This window comes from Glycine max, chromosome 14, assembly GCF_000004515.6.
Source record: "Glycine max cultivar Williams 82 chromosome 14, Glycine_max_v4.0, whole genome shotgun sequence".
NCBI classification, from domain to species: Eukaryota; Viridiplantae; Streptophyta; class Magnoliopsida; order Fabales; family Fabaceae; genus Glycine; species Glycine max.
In genome coordinates, this window is record NC_038250.2 from 48,403,993 (window position 1) to 48,422,613 (window position 18,621).

At 31.4% G+C, this 18,621-nt stretch overlaps 3 protein-coding genes across 3 annotated transcripts; 1 reads left to right on the forward strand and 2 right to left on the reverse strand.

Moving 5' to 3' along the window:
• The first annotated feature begins 443 nt into the window (after positions 1 to 443).
• On the forward strand, positions 444 to 2,397 carry LOC100789581 (uncharacterized). Its single transcript, NM_001253121.3, has one exon. It carries the CDS (start codon positions 932 to 934, stop codon positions 2,042 to 2,044), a length of 1,113 nt encoding a protein of 370 aa, NP_001240050.1. The 5' UTR covers positions 444 to 931; the 3' UTR covers positions 2,045 to 2,397.
• An 883-nt stretch (positions 2,398 to 3,280) lies between these two features.
• On the reverse strand, positions 3,281 to 5,594 carry LOC100809568 (expansin-A13). Its single transcript, XM_003544305.5, has 2 exons — positions 4,988 to 5,594; positions 3,281 to 3,893 (listed from the first exon to the last, which is right to left on the reverse strand). Exons 1-2 carry the CDS (start codon positions 5,476 to 5,478, stop codon positions 3,584 to 3,586), a joined length of 801 nt encoding a protein of 266 aa, XP_003544353.2. The 5' UTR covers positions 5,479 to 5,594; the 3' UTR covers positions 3,281 to 3,583.
• Positions 5,595 to 10,426: 4,832 nt separating this feature from the next.
• MYB177 (MYB transcription factor MYB177) lies at positions 10,427 to 14,056 on the reverse strand. Its single transcript, NM_001249137.2, has 6 exons — positions 13,537 to 14,056; positions 12,691 to 12,825; positions 12,477 to 12,588; positions 12,286 to 12,347; positions 11,715 to 12,107; positions 10,427 to 11,421 (listed from the first exon to the last, which is right to left on the reverse strand). The coding sequence occupies exons 1-6, from the start codon at positions 13,546 to 13,548 to the stop codon at positions 10,825 to 10,827; spliced, it is 1,311 nt and encodes a 436-aa protein (NP_001236066.2). The 5' UTR covers positions 13,549 to 14,056; the 3' UTR covers positions 10,427 to 10,824.
• Between the last annotated feature and the right edge of the window lie 4,565 nt (positions 14,057 to 18,621).

Sequence of the window (18,621 nt, forward strand, 5' to 3'; positions counted from 1 at the left end):
TTAACATGTAATTAGAAAAATGAGAAAATAGTTTCTAAATTAAAATTGTGAAAGATTTTTATGTTATTATTTAAGAGTTTAATGCTCATATATTATATTTTGTTATTATTAATTAATAATAAATTATCATCTATACGATGAGTAATTAAATAATTATTATAAAATTTAATATTTTTTTACTACAATAATTAAGGTCATTTGTAACTAAATGATAATATTAAATTATCTTGTATTTTCTCGTTATTTATTATAAATTTTGATATATATAATAAATTTATTAATTTTTATTATAATTATTTTTGTACGGAAAATGTAATAAAATTGTTAAAAACCATATTTAACTATTTTTTAGGAAAAACAGTGGATAGAAATTAATTTTTTGTATAGAGATAGAAATTAAAGTCTAAAGAGTATATAGTTAACACTCATCTTAAATGCTTTTTATCCCTATTGTTAGTGGCAGTTCAGGCACCTTGCAAGACCTTGTAACACAAAACAAAACAAACCCATACACCGCAAAAAACCGGCATTCGTGGACCAAAAAACCAGATGCAAGCAAAATGACACACAACACTCACAATCATTGCCACCAGTTTTTGCATCCGACGGTACCGTATTGTTGTTGTTGTTGTGTGTAAGCAATTCCAATTCTCGCACCCATGTTCGCATTTTACTCCTCGAATTGAATCTAGCTTCTGCAGTTATCACGTCCCCATCATCCTCCAAAAAAAAAAAAACGAAATAACCTTCAAATTCTTCAACCCCAAGCCATTCACGACCCCCCCCTCCAACTTTCTCTCCGACCCTTTTCCCAAGTCGGAGAAAAGTTTTGTTTTTTCCTCGGATCTCAGGTTTTCCTCTTAGTTTTCCTTCACGGGTCGTGTCAAAAACCAAAAAAGCCCTTATGTGAGTGTCAAAGGGATCTGGGGCAATGTTAGGGGCGGTGCAGTTGGGGCTATTAGCAGCGTGTGTGGTTCTGTTTGTGCCTATGGGCATGGCAGGGTGGCACTTGAGTCGCAACAAGGTTCTCTTCTTCAGTGGCGCACTTTTCATAACTCTCGCAGTTGGGGTTCACCTCACACCTTATTTCCCTTCGGTTTCTGATTTCGTCACATCGGTTTCCTCGTCTTCCGTAAACGTTGTCGTGGACGATCGCGATTCGTGTGTTTCCTTGCTTCACGAGATTGTCTGGGAGGTGAGACCAAGAAGGGTGTTTGACTTTGAGTTAAATGACAACAACAATTCCGTGAATTACGACAAGTCTTGGTCTTGGAAGAGATCAGGTTCCGTTGATTCGTGTGAGTTTCAGAGGCTCAAACGGTACGACGTTTCGGTTTTGCTTAATGGGTCTTGGGTTGTGATCGCTGGGGACTCGCAAGCTCGAATCTTTGCGCTGTCGTTGCTGAGTTTGGTTCTGGAACCGGAGGGTATGGAATCTGTTAAAGGGTCTTTGTTCAAGAGGCATAGTGATTACCACACCGTGGTTGATGAGATTGGAATGAAGTTGGATTTCATGTGGGCACCTTATGTCACCAATTTGACTAGTTTGGTTGCTGGGTTTAAGAGGAATCGCGTTTATCCCGATCTTTTGGTGATGGGTTCTGGATTGTGGCATATGCTGCACTTCACCAATGCTTCGGATTATGGTTTCTCTTTGGGGCTTTTGAGGAGTTCAGTTACTTCATTGCTGCCGGTGTCATCGGAATTTGGCAACGATGAGGCTGTGGCGGTTTCTGCATCGGTTAGATCCCCTCACTTGTTTTGGCTCGGGATGCCAACTTTGGTGAACTCAATGTTGAATACAAAGGAGAAGAGGGAGAAGATGACTGATCTAATGTGGGGAGAATATGAAAGAGAGGTTCAGGGAAGTGGCATGTTGAGGCAGTTTGGGGGTCCACTTCAACTGGTGGATATAGGGTCATTGAGTAGGAATTGTGGGATCAAGTGTACAGTTGATGGGATGCATTATGATGGGGTTGTTTATGAGGCTGGAGTTCAGATTTTGTTGAATGCATTGCTTATTGAATCTCATCAGAGGCTATGAAGTTTGTAGCATTGGTGTGGTTCCCCCCCTCTTAGATGTGCTCAGCTCAGCTCCCTCTGAAGGGGGGATATATACCGTAGGACTCTCCAACGATTTTGATTAATAGAAGTTGAGTTCTCCATGATAGCTTGCAAATTTTTGCCTGGTTTCTTCCGGGGCATTAGATTCAATTAGTTTTAGAGTGATTATTACTTGTTTAGTAAACCACATTTGAAATTCTTTTTTGTTTTCTCTTTTTATTTTTCTCCTGTTTCGTTGTATGCTAACAGCTCATGTATTAGTCACAAAAATTGGAAACTCAAATGTCTGTACAAACAGTTCACACGTGCTTTTAACCACAATTTAATTGGCATTCATTTCTGAGTTCTTTATATAAATATCCTTTATGCTGACTAGAATGTAGTGGCATGTTGATGTACAATGATTTCTGTTTGTTACTTTCTCTTCCTGGCTCATTTTTTGTGAGATGTGTTATTGATTGGTGTAATCAACCATGAAACCGTTGTTTGTTTTCTTCTTCATGGATAATTATAATCAATTGGAGTCCGTCCAATGTTTTTCCTTTTGACACAAGTATAGGACAGGTCTTAACAGCTCCATGGTTCATTTGGCATTCATTTGATGGTAAGCAATCATCATTCTGATATTATGTCATTATTTCGGGGTCCTTTACACCTTTTGTTGCCTGAAGGTATAATTATCAATGAACGAAATTTTTGGTTAAAACTCTAATGACCATTCATTTGTTTATTAAGGTATCATACAACAATTTTTAATTTTGCATTTTAAAGCAAGTATGGACTTAACTAACACGTTTAATAAGAATAGGACATCTAGATGGCTTAGGCCTATCAATAGAGAACAGAACAGTAGTATATTTGAGGGAAAGGAAAACTTTGGCATGTGTTGAATTTGACGACCCCAATTTTTGCATTCAGCTGTATTAAGGCCGATAGTGGTTAAAAAAATTGACAGACTAACGGCTTACTACTAGTAGTGAAATACAAAGCATTGAGAACGTGGAAAAAACAAATAGATAAAAAATATATATATATAAATCAATCAAAACTCTAACAAAAAATCTCATAAAAAATTATGCATACACATGTAGCATTCTGATTGATGTTACAGTAGAATTAATCTAATTCGATGGGTTATCTAATAATCGTTAACGGGGCTTGGATGATGTAGTAGTAACATTTAAGACAACTTGTAAGTGAAGTTAGTAGGATGATATGTCTTATGAGAGCCTCACAACATTTACATTGCAAGTCTTCTTTGGTGCTGGTTGACCAACAAGGTATACATATAGTATATATTTTCATACAAAACTTCCTAACATAATAAATGGTAAGGTACACCATCACATTGACAACATTTTCATACAAATCACCAAATCATTTGCTATCTACACAGTCTTCTACAAAACCAAAAAGAATCAAAATGTAGAAAAGAAAACCACCGGCAAGTAGACCCTTTTATAACTATCGGGGTAAAAACTTTGGGGAAGGAGAATGGTCTCTTCAATTCATTGAGCTTTCAAGTCTCAAATTGCTTGCCTTCGAAGGTTTGTCCAAAGGTCCAATCCTTGGGAGCAACATTGTAAGACGTAACCGTTTTTCCATCACTGGCTTTAACCTCAAACGAAAGGGGTTGATTTTGCAGCAACGCATTTACATGCCAGTTTTGTCCCCAATTCCGACCCATTGAAAGCCAACCAGTTCTCGAGCCTTTAACCTTCACCTCCACTACGTCTCCATGGCCAGCAACATTGCTGATCAGCACGGAGATGAAGATTCCAGAACCAGTAACCGTAAATCGCATCCCTCCTTCCTTCCTACACTTTATCCTGCTCCAAACACATCACAGCTTTCAAAATAGAATTTAACTCAAATATAATGACAATGCAAAATATATATATATATTGTCATGAGGAAGCAAAGTTAAATCAAGTTAGCAGAGGGACCCAAATCCGATGAAATATAATAAGACTTGAGATGAATTAAACTTGAGCATTTTAATCTGGACCAATCATGGCCCAAGAACTCAAGAATCAAATTTTCATTAAATTCAAACTTCATTTTAAAAGTCTAAATTCAATCTATACTTATTTAGACTAACTCATAATAGCTGTGACCCACATCATGTGACACCACTATCATCTACTTATAGCTTGTGGTAATTTCTAGTAAGTCGGAGAAAAAAAATTACAGACACTTCCTAATATACTCTTAAAGACATTTTTAAAATTTTGTAGGCCTGTTGTTTATTTACTGAAGAGTAAATAGTTCATGCATCCACAATCTAATAAAAGTTTTTTTTTATCATCCAACAACAAATGTTTATTAATGGCAAATTAGATTTTGCCATACCTAACTTAAAAATCATACTTCCTCTAAAAAAATAAAAATAAAAACTTAAAAATCATACTAACTATGACATCTAATGGATTGATAATGACATTACATAAAAATTGAAACCATTAATGAATCTCCTTTGATTTTATAATTTCCAATAGAAAAAAAAAATGTATTAGCGAGTGTCTTACAAGTACTTGTCATAGAATGTGTAAAGAATGGGTCTCACTTGTTATTTAATCAGTGCATCTCCAGATGTAGTTTTGAATAAATTCTAACAAGACTATATTATTTTCAATAGATTCTAACCAAGTGTGTTAGAAACAGTATGTTGTTAGGGCCTGTTTGAATACAAGTCAGAAATACTTCAGAGAGAGTTTCTCTACCGGAAATAAAAAAAACTTTTTTCCAGCAGAGAAGCTTTCAAAAGCACTTTTATCCAAATGTTTAGTACTCCCAGTGTAAAACACAATTATATGAAAATTCAACTTGAAAATAAACCATCAGCATAATTGATCTATAGAATAATATTTGAAAATAAATTTCTAGTAGTAACTGAAAGTGTATGGGAAAATTTTAGGAGTACCTGCGATACTGCACGGGCATGTTGCCGGCTTTCCAAATGGCGATCTTCTCAAAAGCTTCGATGGGGAGAACGAAGTGTTTGTTGGGAGGGTTGCAGTGTCCGCCGCCGTCGGAGGTGAAGCCGTAGTTGGGGGCACAGAAGTTGGTGGCGGTGACGATGATGGAGGTGCCAGGGATGCACCAGCGCATGTCCTCGACGCAGCGGAGTTCGAAGCACGCGCCGCAGATCTGGCCGCGCTCGAACAGCGCCTCGCTGAGGCCCACAGTGGCCATGCCATAGCCGCCCTTGACCAGGTCGCCGTAGCCGCACGCGCCGCCCACCACGTCGCGGGGATCCGCCGGGGCGTAGTAGGTGGCGCGCGCGGATCGCCATTCGGAGAAGGTCGGCGAGGCTTCTAGAGAAGGAGAGGAGTAGTGAGAGGTGACTAATGGCGAAGAAGAGAGTGTGATGATGAGGATAATGGATACTGTGAGTGCCAACATTTTGGACATGGAGAATCCAACCAAACCAAGAAAACCAGAATAGTGTGAAACCGAACCCAAACAAAGTGATGGATTATGTGTTCCTTTATTTGCAACCCACCATACTACTGCACACTCTACTTTTCCTTTTTCTTCTTCTACTTCTTTTTTCCTTTTTCAATTTTTTTTTTTAATTTTACACTCATAAAGATATTAGTAAAAATAAATCATTTTTATTATTCTATCACTTGATCATTCGTTGACAAAATAAAATTCATATCACAAATTAAAGTTATAAAAAATTAAAATTAAATTTATTTTTTTATACGTGAGAATTAAATTAAGTTTTATAACACTCGGATACCATCATGCTTAACTAATTAAAGAACATGTTTTCCCCAGATCACTTTTCTTCTTCTTTTTTTCATTCTAAAGCATAGCCATTAGTAAATAAAAACAAAGCTTGACTCTGATTTATTCGATTTTGGTTTAGTTCTTCAAGTTCTGATGTGCAATTTAGATAATCTAGATATTGTAATCGTGTGATTTTGATATTTATCAATTATTTATTAAATATTTGACGTTTTTACGAACATGATATTGGATAATAATGTAACTTATGTTGATATGGCTTATATTAATATATGTGTTAAGCAAGACGTTTGTTGTCATTTGTCATATCACGAACATGTAATCCAGTATTATATCAATAAAATTCGTAAATATTTAATGAAAGATTTTAAAAAAATTCAAAATCATATAATTATGATATCTAAAGAAGAACTTAATTTGTGTAATTCAAACATGGAAAATGATATTATACGATTATCATACCTAAAAAATTAAAAGTACAATTATATTTAAAAAATCAGTGAAATATATAAAATTAATAATGGTGTGTTGAATTCTTGGGGACTTTTTTTTTAATTAAAACTAGTATTTGTTAATCATATTTCTTACACTTTACTTTAATTTTGTGCAATATTATATCGGTAACCGATAGACAGACAGCTGGTGAAAGTGATTATTGGTCATGTTTGATAAACTGGGTGAAAAGTTAATTAAAAGATTAAAAGCTAACTGATAGCTGAGCTGAAAGTTAATACTTAGACTTAAAAAATTAGTTTATTAAATTATGAGTATTTAGTTAAAATAGTTGTTAAGTATAAAATAATAATAAAAATAATAAAATTATGATTGATTTAAAAAAAGTAATTAAAAAATTAAATAAATATATTGAAGATAAAAAAATAGAAAAAAGTGTAGAAAGATACTAGAAACTAAAGTTTTTAAAAATATTACTTAAGCAGTGTTTAACCATTAAACAAGTTTTCTGGTTAGTAAAAAAAGTTAAAAATTGACTAAAATAGTTTGCTAAACTTAGTCTTTATTATATAGATGTGGAGTGAAAATGAACTAAATAGGTATGGTGTGATTTTGTTATCAAATAATTAATGTTACATTGAAAAGTTAAAATGATAATTATTTTGAAATAATTTTTTTTTCTTATACGACAATTATTATAGAAACAAATTTAATTGAAAAATTGTCAAGGAAAAAATTTAATTCATGTTTACATTTTGAGTAGTAAGGCCACACCAATATGAAAGAGACTTCACACAAAAAAAAAAGACGAAAAAGAGAAAATAATTATAGATTTGACAATTAGATTAAAATTGGGTATACTTAATTGTTTAGCAAAATTACAACTTTTACAACCTCTTAAATGAAAGTGAATAATCCTATCTATTACAAAACCATTCACACTAATAATTTAATATCAAATATCCATTATCATATACCTCAAAAAAAATATTCATTATCATAATTAAAGTACTACAATATTAATTTTTATAATTAATAATATTTAATAGTTTAAAATTATTCTAATAACTAAATAAGACAATTTACAAAAAAATATATATAAGGAAAATCAACAAATACACTAACATGGGTTGAGTAAACGACGGTGATGGTATTCATGTTTGATAATTTTGATAACTATGGTGCAAATTAAATTATAACATTTTTTTTCATAACTATGTGCAAATTTAGTACAATGGCTTTGATGATTATGGTGCAAATATTCAGTATAACAATTTTGATATCCCCCTCCCTCTCTATATAGCTAGCACTGCTTTAGCCATAAAAAATGTGTAGTCATTAACCATGTTGATTAACAAAAATTGTTTGCTTTTCATTGCCGATTGAGACTTCTATGTCCTAATATCACTTGCAACCACATGTGCACGTGTAACTGAGAGTTCAATTTCTGCCAAACATATTGCCTCCATCTGCATTAACAATGTTTTATATTCACAAATCCACTCAAGACTTTACTGCATATAGTTTTCAAGACCTGGAAAGAAATTAAATCTATTATAAGTACAAAAGTAATAGCATTCCACAAAACAATTTTAGTATTTGATAATAAGCCTTTATATCAAAGATAACATGATAAGAAGCTATATATACATTAAAGAATGCATGAAGAACTTGCTTGACAGAACCTTAAGAATTCTTGCAAGTACTACTTTAGATTCACTTTCATCCCTCTTAATTAATTCAGCAAGAGACTTGTAATTGCTACGAATCATGATAGTCATGACAAGGCCATCATTTTTACACATAAAACTCCTAAAAAAATTACATGCATGATAAAAAATTTTGTGTAGAAGTTAGATTTTTCGTTTAATAATGCATAACTATTTTGTTTAATAAACTTGATATTGTCATTTACTAATTTCATTTTTTACCTGAATAACCTAATTGTCATTTCCCCTAAAAAAACCTAATTGTCATTTACTAATTCCATTAAATAATAAGATAATATGTATCATTGAATGGCGAGTAATTTTTTACACGATGGCTGTGGTTTAAATTCAAATTGGATATCCTTTAAAAAAATCAAATTGGATATCATCAATGTTCTTTCATATAATAAAATTTACGTGCAATCATTTCATATAAATATAATTATTTAATTATCTGACAAAATTTTCCTTTCAAACCCTACCTAAGCTAGATACTACAAAATTTCCTTCATTCATGATTCATTGGGCTTGTGTTGTGATAAGAGGGGACACGTATTTGACTAACATACCTGAGTTGTAAGGCAGTAATAATGAAAATGATGATTGTATGAATGATGTGAGTTGTGATAATGTTTGGGAATCTGATTTAACAATCCACTCGGAGAAGCAAATATCATCTGCATTTTGAAGGCTACAATTCCTTGCCACCCAAAGCAAATGTCCCCTTATAGTCGTCTCTTCGCACTGTAATTGCGTTTTTCCCTTCATTTTCAACTATGTAAGATTAGTACGAGGGTGCCATTAATGGACAAAGGTTAGAAAAAAAAGACACATGAAAAGGAATGGGGAAAACAATAAAATAAAATAAAATGGAGGAGTGTATTAAAGTTACCAGACATAAGGATGAGAAGAGGATTGGTATTAGTCAAGATCTTCAAAATCAAATAACATTTTGGAAACATTCTAATTTTTTTTTTTTTTACAATGATAATTACGAGATTAGAACTTATAATATTACACAAATTATATAATTTTTTTCACTATTGGGTGAATCCTAATAGATAGAATTAGCACTCTGATCTAAATATAATCAATAACACCAATGTTAATCGGGTATAAAATGATGGACAATAGGATATCTAATATCAAATAAAAGAAAAAATTAAAAGTTGTTTCAGCTTAACGACTTATGTTGGGTTCAAGTTTAGGAAGAAATAATTTTGTTACCTATAATAATAGTACTGTCCAAATTAAAAAATATTATCTTTAATAAAAAAATACATTAGATCTAAATAAAAAATATTTAGACACGAAATATAATAAATTAATACGGATCGATGATAATTAAAAAAGAATTTCTGGATCAGAAGTAAATCTATCCCTTTTCAAGAGAAAGAGACATAAGAACACACCAATAATCAAAATCGGACAAAAACAATACTCTTATATTACTTTATGAGGTCTTCCTGATTTACAGTTGTACTTACAAGTGCAAATATGTGAAAAATTCAGAGATAACTGATAAGTAATTTAACCGCCATACAAATTTAGGTGTCAATTATTGATTTAAGTGATATAAATGACCTGTTTTTTTTTAAAAAAAATCAATGCTATTGATCTGTTCACATATTTTTTATTTATTTCTCACGGTGAATAATATACTTTGAAGAAAATGAAAAATTACTTGTTATTAATAATTATTCAATACATTATACAAGTATTTTAATTTAAATAGTTAAAAATATAAATAAATTAAATTTACGAAAAAAGAGTCAATTGAAAAAAAAATTGATATAAAAATAACGGCTCAAATTTATATTACAGAAATTAAAAATTAGTAAATCAAATTTCAAAGAAATTAGACACTAATATATATAATTTGAATTTAACAGTCATAGACCATTCTTCTTCTTTAGAATACCTTTATTTAGAAGAATTGGTTTTTATTTACTTTGGTGCTTGTTTGTATTAATTTATAACTTATTTAATAACTTTCTTCCATTTTCACTAACTTTTATCGTGTTTTTCTTCTTCTTTTGGTCAATAATAACTTTAATCTTTGATTTGGTACCAGGTGAACCACCCTACCCCTCATGGATTTGATTTTCTTTCAATGGCCCAACACGCCATGCTCTCCCTATTTGTGACAAAAAGCAATTTTTGTTTTTTAACCCTTGATGGGCCATTGTCTCTTCCAGACTCAAGCATTCACAAAATATGCCCAATAGAAGTGTGAATTCCATCATAACTCAAGACATTTTAAAGTTTAATAAAATTTCATTCCATATTCTTTCATTTTATACCCTACACAAACTTCCTTTAATTTTATATGACAACATAGCATCGTGTATCTTTTTTTTTTTTAATACAGAAAGGGAGACTAAAATAATGTCACAAAAGGAAGGAGTACTAAGTACAATTTTATTCAACTTCAGCTGATTTGAGTATAATAATTTGCTTCATTTGAGAAATATGAACAACTACACTAATAAGCGATACATAAGTATGTAACTTACACTTGAAAGACAATTAGAATTAAAAAGAAAAAAAGCACTAGATATATCCGAGTGGAGGGTGGGAGAAAGAATTTGAAGAAATACAAAAGGCCTAGGCATGAAGAAATATAAAAAGGTGGGATAATTCACTGGATAGTGTTTCTCCCAAAGTCTTGAAGCTCATATAGGTTAACACACAGGCTTGTGGAGAATTAACAATGCAGTAGAAATATCAAAAATTTCAGCTCCCTTATCTTTCTTCTCATGCAAGGTCATCCAGCAACAGAAACAGGTACATTATACCTGTAAAAGGGAAACTGCTTTGAAGAAAAGCCAATAAGAGGGTACTATAAGGAAAGCTTAATACGTTGCTCTTCCCTTTCCTCATAATATACTGATGAGCACTGGTTTTCCCTCTCTGCCATGCACCTTTTATATGGTACAAACCCTTTTCCACATGTTTTAGGCCTCACCCTTAGCTCAGATATAGTTAAAGTTTCACTTTTGCTAAAACCATGTACATGACTTTTGGCTTGATCATCTGATTTTTCAGTGTTATCTCCATCATCAATTGAACTAGTGTTTGAACCAGTCCATGATCCTTCCTTTTGAACTTCTTTATGTTCAAACTCTCCAAGATTAGAATATAGATGCTTCCCTTTTGGCTCCTTGTGCAGTGGCATAAATGGAGTATTGTGGGGAAGAGTCCACCAAGGAACAATAGAAGCATGACCTTCTGTAACATCTGAACAAACATTCTGAAGTTGCATAAGATACATTGCAGCCGCAGGTGTTGGTTTGCACGGCTCCGTTGTTGGAGAAGAAGGTTTGCATGTGTCTGTTACCAGTAGAGTGGTCCCAAAAAGTTTGAGAGTACGACCAGATGATTCTTCTGTTGCATCATCTCTGGTAGAAACACTTTCTTTGTGAAAAAACTCCAGTTTCTACACATTAAAATCAAGGGAGAGTTTAATTTTCATGTATTATCTATGTAAAGATTTGTACTGCAATATCAACTAATTAGAAATCATCCCAAGTATCATTGTTGAAGTAGTTATTATAAAAATTAACAATCTTAGCATACCTGTCAGTTTATGATTAGATAACAATGTACAGTGTATTTAAATTAGATTTTAAGATCAAACATAAGAACATGAAATATTTATCATTTTTTAAAAGTATTCTCATGATGATATTGTAGTCAAGAAAGTAAAATTGATTAGCATTTAAGAAGTACCACAGGAGGTTGCTCATCATGAGCTGAACTTGGTGCAGACCCTTCTTCCTTAAATGATGTTTTGGGCTCAGCAAGTGGAAATCTGTTTGTGGGGACACCACTAATGGATGAGGCTGGTGACAAACATCGACTAGATGTATCTGAATCGGAGGAACCAACAGTTTCTGAAACAACTGTAGATAAAACTGACTTGGGAGAATTGTTTTCTTGACCAAAATCTGATGACTTCAGAGAATTAGACCTCAGTGGGTGTTCTGAGTTGGAAATTCCTGTCTTTGGAAACTCAACTAGCTTACGAGGGTAAGGATGAATTGGCTTCCGTTTTGGTCGCGGAGGTGGAATTTCAATTGACTCCTCCAAGGTTGTACTGTTCCCACTAGACTCTCGAAGAATCTGCAGGAAGTTAAAACAAATGAGTTAGAGTGAATTTAAGATGAACCCTTCAACTTCACCCTCAAGGAAATTAGCACTTTCGCATCTTATAATGTCATCACAATTTTAACTCATGTGTGACTCATGGCATTATATTGAAAATATGGTAAATCATGGGTACTGGAATATAGCAATAAACCTTAGAAAAAAACTTCTGAGCATGACTTCGAATCTGAACAGCAGTCTTTGTGCCAACATGTTCTGTGGTGAAAATTAAAGGATCCAAGAACTTAGACCATACTTCTTGATTCACTAATTTATATATATTCTTTTGCTAGAATCTTTATGGCATACTTTGCCTAAGATATGAAAGTTCTAAATTAGTTGTACCTTCAATCCGTCGCCAGGCCCTGCCATATAGCTTTAAGGCTTCAAGGAACTTCTTATGTTCTTCATCTGTCCACCTCTCTCTCTGCTTTGTGATAGTATATGGTTTCCTAACCTGTTAATATAGATATAAAATTGATCAAAACAAAGTTGACACTGTCACAAATGTGAAAATCAAATTTATAAGGCCACAAACACATAAGAATTCAGGGACAACCTTCAAGGCATAGTCATTTCCACAAGATAACTGATCATGTAGTGGAATATCTGCAACAGAATGCACACCAGAATTGAAAGATATTTCATCTCCAATTGGAAGACCACCCTGTGATCTAGTAAATGCATTTTGGCCCTGCATCCAGTCCAAATAGCAAATAAATATAATACAATAATCAAGAAGAAAAAGACAATTTTCTCATAATTGAAAATTCAAGTAGAGTTAAATGAAATCATAACACAATAATCAAGAAGAAAAAGACAATTTTCTCATAATTGAAAATTCAAGTAGAGTTAAATGAAATCATAACCAAAGAGTATTTATCCAGCAACGAATCATTCATCCCATAGTAAATATCAATCAGCAATCACAATTTCTTCATTAAATGACCTTTTTTAACTATTTTTAATGAAAAGGGAAAATGCGAAATTGATGATGATTAGATCATTCATAAGACCTTACGCAGGCAAAGTGTTCTTAACAAACTGTGTTAAGTGTTAACCAAACCTGAAACATTCAAAAGTTACTTTTCCAAAAATTTATAAAAATTATTATCCAATTTATAAAATTAAAAACTACACATATTTGGCATTTGAGAAAAGGTAAACACAATTCATAAAGTTATCTTGTATCTTTTTTCATTATTTTATTTGACTTTTTATTTGTATCTTTCAAACAGAACCAAACATATCCTACCCAAATGAAAAGACTTTTTTAGCTGGAAATCCAGAACAAACCATAAAACACACAAGTACAATCAAAACCAGCAACAATCTCATGTTCCTTACAAAAATTCCCCACAGCATCAAATATTCTATATCAAAGAAAAAACTCATATTTACATACTTGTATCGCCATGTGGTGAATATCTTCTCCTCTGTGGTTGGCTCACAGAACACCAAAACAGTAAAACTTATCTTTCTTTGTACACAACTTCCTGAACAATATATATAACACAAACAAACAAATTACAAAGCTCCACACTTCCCCTTCTTCCTCAAACACTAGAATCCACAAAATTCTGTGCAAATGGACTTCTCTCGCCACCAAACAAAAACACTGTTTCGCCTCTTTGTTTTTATCCAACACTACTGTTTCAGCTTAGAATAGAAGATACCCTTTTAAGATCCGGTGACCATGAACTGCAAAAGCTTGACCTTTCAAACTGAATCCACTTCATGAATTTGCAAAGAACAAAATAATGGATGTTCAAAAACACTTCATAACACAAAGGACACAAACTTGACAACAGTTTCTGTGAAATATCATGTTGTCCAAAATTCAAAAGCTCAACAAAAGTGGTAGATAGAGAGAAAGGAAGAGAAAAGAGTTTAAGGTTTTGAGGTTAAGGAAGAATGAGAATAACAAAGAAGAAGAAGAAGAGAAGGTACATATAAAAGCCAAGTGGGAAAGAGACTATTGTGAAGGAGAAAAAAATAAATAAATAAAAGGAGCAACGAGAGAGTGCCACGTCAGATATTGAATTTTGTTTTGTAGGAGAGGAAAATAAGTTTTCTTTTTATTTTTTATTTTTCACACGATCGAAATCTCGAGAACTCGATGCAATCTTGTGGCTCACATCGAAAGAGGTCCTCCACACGTGGCGTTCCGCGTCTGTTTCTCACTTTTCTGTTGTTGTTTTTTCCAATCTGACTTTTTTTCATGTTTCTTTTTAGGTTGTTGTGGTACATTTAAAATAAAATCGATAACAGTTAATATTTAATATTATGATTTAATTTTAAAAATTGTGAAAATAATATCATTTCAAAGGGATATAATAGAAAACTTTTTTTTTCTTTTTTTTTTAAATTTCGTTTCATTTTCTAATTGGGTGGCCGAAAACTAATACACAGTGGGTTGTGGATAATTGCGTTCAGACACACAGAGCATACACTCCCAATTCAACGGTCGAAGTGTCCCAGATATTAAATTTTATTTTTTAAAGTGAAATTTGGATTTAAATCTTATAAATAAATAAAAATATAATTAATGAAAAGTCTATTCAAAATAATCAATCAAATTTTTAAATAAAAAATAATCATTCACAAAATTAGTAAATATATAATTAAGAAAAAAAGACTTACAGGTGCCACAGCACTTTATCATGATTAATGCGTGGCCATTATTTTCCCAGCTCTCATACACATAATTTCTTCTTCTTCTTTTTCTTTTTTTTTATAAATATTTTTTTTCCTATGTTGGACACTACGGTGTCTCTCAATAGTAGATTTTTCAGTTAAATATTTTTATAAAATATGCTAACTAATGTTTTTGTTTTTTTTTGGGTATATAATATATTCTATAGTTTTGAATTGTTGAAATTCCCCAACGGAAGAGACTATTTTTTGAAGAATATTTTATTAACTAAAATAAAATGATTCTTTTTTCTATTATTAAAAACATCACTTCATGAAAGTAATATATTATTCTGTCATATGAATTGAGTGTAAAATAATTCTTTTTACTAAGGAACCAAGAGTTTAAACTTCAAACTTCTATGGTCTTATAGTATAAAAAAAAAATTTGTATATTTTTAAGACATACAGTATGTATTTGTAATCAAAATTTATTTATGCTATATTGCTATTAATAAATTGATTTTATATAAATATTATAAATATAATTACTAGTACCATAAGCAGTAATTTTTTTTTTTGCTTGTTTTTAACGTGTTCTAGTGGATTGGTAACAGATTTTGACCTGCAGTATACTCCGTCTTACATTGAATAAACGATTGTTGTATTTTACACAACATTCTATGTTTGACTAAAAAAAAAAAAGTTGTTTTTTTTTTCTTTTCTAAAATTAGCATTTAATGTTTCTCTTGTTTGAATTTTTATAATGGAGAACTTACACATCTTCTACATGTGCAGCATTTGACTATTACGCAAAATAACGAGTTTTATGTAAATTTAGTGACTAGTTATATATAGCCTTCGTAAATTAATTAATAAAACACTGTTTTTTCATATAAAAAATAAATAAGAGACATATAAATTTAAACACCGCTTAATTAATTTATCAATTAATAATTGTTTTTAATTTAATTTGAATAATTAAAATATACTGTTTTAAAACACTATTTTTCAAAAAAAAAAAAAACTAAAACACCAAGGATCCGAAAATTTTTCAACGGGAATAAATAAGTAACAGGTATCCGCAGCAATGAGCGAGTAGATGTATGTGAGTCAACCAAACAGCGTTGCAACACGAGTATACAAGTGGATGATATTCCAATCAAATAAAATAACAATAATTAATTAATATGATCTAAAAAAAATGAATTGTTATATGTAATATGCGTGATAGATAATTATTTATCTTAAATATATAATGAGAAATTAAATTTTTAAATCGGAGCGAATATGAAAGAAAATTCATTTGAAAGAGATTAATATCTTATTTTGGGCTAAAAGATATTTAAAATCAATCAACAAAAATAAGCTATGAGTGTGGTTGTTATCATCGCCATGAAATGAAAATAGGAGGGTTTTTTGTTGGGATTGGAGAACACTATATTTTTTTAATTCACTAGATATATGAGTATCGTTATTGTTTTTGATAATGAAAATGAAATAAATGGTATTTTATTAGGCGAAGGCTTTTTGATTAAAATAGGAGGATATTTGAGAGGAGGAGAAAAAGGGTTAAATATCTTAAAATTTAAAGAGCGAAAGAGAGAGAGAGAGAGGGTTGGGGAAGAGTTGTGGATCAAAAAGCGCGAGCGATAGAGGGTGTCACTTTCACCTTTGCGCTTTTGGCCACGTCACTGCCACTTGCCGCCCCACTAAAAAAACACCGCCACGTGTATATTCAAGGGTAGGATAGAGATCATTTCACACCACTCGTTTTTTCCCTTCCATTATTGCATTTTCTTTTTAATAAACCCTCGGAATTTTCTGTCCACAACATTTTTGTTCCCCTTTTTTATTTCTCAAAAAAATAAATAATCTAGCTTGCTGATGAGTTGACAAGCAGAATGGGACATGAATGCGTGGTCTTAATTAAGATTAAGAAAAATTACCACTTTTTTCTTTTTTCATCAACTTAATGAATTAACAAAAAATAAAGTTACTCAAGGCACAACATTTTCGGCCACGTCACTGCCACTTGCCGCCCCACTAAAAAAACACCGCCACGTGTATATTCAAGGGTAGGATAGAGATCATTTCACACCACTCGTTTTTTCCCTTCCATTATTGCATTTTCTTTTTAATAAACCCTCGGAATTTTCTGTCCACAACATTTTTGTTCCCCTTTTTTATTTCTCAAAAAAATAAATAATCTAGCTTGCTGATGAGTTGACAAGCAGAATGGGACATGAATGCGTGGTCTTAATTAAGATTAAGAAAAATTACCACTTTTTTCTTTTTTCATCAACTTAATGAATTAACAAAAAATAAAGTTACTCAAGGCACAACATTTTCTTTTTGACATGTTTCGAGGTGGAAATTTTAAATTCTAAGAATTTTAAAATATTTTAATTGAAATTTTTTTATTTTTAAAATTGTGTTTGAATAAATAAAATTAAAATTGTGAGGTGAAAGAAAATGAGTCGTAAGTTTGAAAACAAAATTTGGGAACTTTCAAGTGAAAAAGATGATTGATAAAGAAATTATGGAAACGTTTTGGAAGGTCCTTCTATAAAGAAAGAGAAGAATTTAGATTTATCTTTTAGATGAAAATTAAAATTTTACATTTTTAGTTGTTTAAAATTTTATTTTAAAATTCTAAAAATTTAAATTTTTCAAATTAAAATTCTCTAATAAATTATTTTACACAATTAAAACTCAATATCCAAACGTACTCTAAAAAGAGATTTAATTTAATTAAAAATCTCTTGGAGAGTGATAAACTTATTTAAAAATCTTGAAAAAGTGATAAACTTTATGAAGCAAAAGAGACATTTCGAGACTTTAATGGAGAATTGGACAGGGGCAGGTGTGGGATAGTAGGAGAACGTGGAAGGTTGCAGTGTACATTGAAATTTGATGTGTGAGGGACCATATGTCTGGGCAGATATTCAGTTTCCGGGTCTAACCTTGGTGGGGAGACAACAAAAACAATATGTATAACAATACCATCCTTATTAGCTACCCCTATTCATTCCATGGGTGTTGCCTCCATTATTGAATTGAAACTAGATTTCATTTGGATTTCTTTTATAAGGTTTGGACTTTGGATATAGTAATAGATATTTTTAATATTTTCTTAGTCATGTTAACTGGCACACTTAATTGCTGAATTCATGTTACACGGGTTTTGGAAATCATATATCACTATTTGTGCTAAAGATATTATTTATAGATATTAAGTTTTTTTTTATAAAAAAAAGGAGAAGAGCTTTAAAAAGTTAAAGGAAACCTCCTGATTGGTGGGCACAATTTGATCATAGAGAGTTGGAAAAGGAGAAACGAAAAGAAATAGAAATAATAGTGAGAGGGAAGATAAAGTCATTGATTTAAGAAATAATAGTTAACAATGCGTTTGATTTTAAAAAATGATAGGTTTTAGTTGAAGAAAGGTAAGGAAAGGAGAGAAAAAGATAAAGTCAGTTGTTTTGTTAAAGAAAAAGAAAGTTAAGGATGATAATTTTTCTTTGAGATTTGCAAGATAAAGATGGAAAATAAATAATATATTATTTTAGTATGTAAAGAGAATCTAATTTAATTGATTGAGTAATTTGTGTGAATTCTTATAAATTTTTATACTATTTTTTATTCCTAGGAATAAAAAATTGATTTAGTCTTATAAAGACTAACAAGTGGAATGTGACTTAGAATAAAAATTTTAAAAAATAATTTTAAGAAATAAAATCTCCAAATGACCATATAAAAAATAATAATTTCTACCTAGAAGTTTAGTATTTTTCTCGAGAAATAAAATAGACCTGAACAATTTAATAAATATTAAATTAAAAATATCTTTCTA

Coding starts and splice junctions, on each gene's coding strand:
- MYB177 (NM_001249137.2), bottom strand. Junction 12,348..12,476: donor GGCCTGGCGACGGATTGAAG/GTACAACTAATT, acceptor TTTTCACCACAG/AACATGTTGGCACAAAGACT. Junction 12,108..12,285: donor CTCAGAAGTTTTTTTCTAAG/GTTTATTGCTAT, acceptor AACTTCCTGCAG/ATTCTTCGAGAGTCTAGTGG.
- LOC100809568 (XM_003544305.5), bottom strand. CDS start 5,478: ATGTCCAAAATGTTGGCACTCACAGTATCCATTATCCTCATCATCACA. Junction 3,894..4,987: donor ATGCCCGTGCAGTATCGCAG/GTACTCCTAAAA, acceptor TGTTTGGAGCAG/GATAAAGTGTAGGAAGGAAG.
- LOC100789581 (NM_001253121.3), top strand. CDS start 932: ATGTTAGGGGCGGTGCAGTTGGGGCTATTAGCAGCGTGTGTGGTTCTG.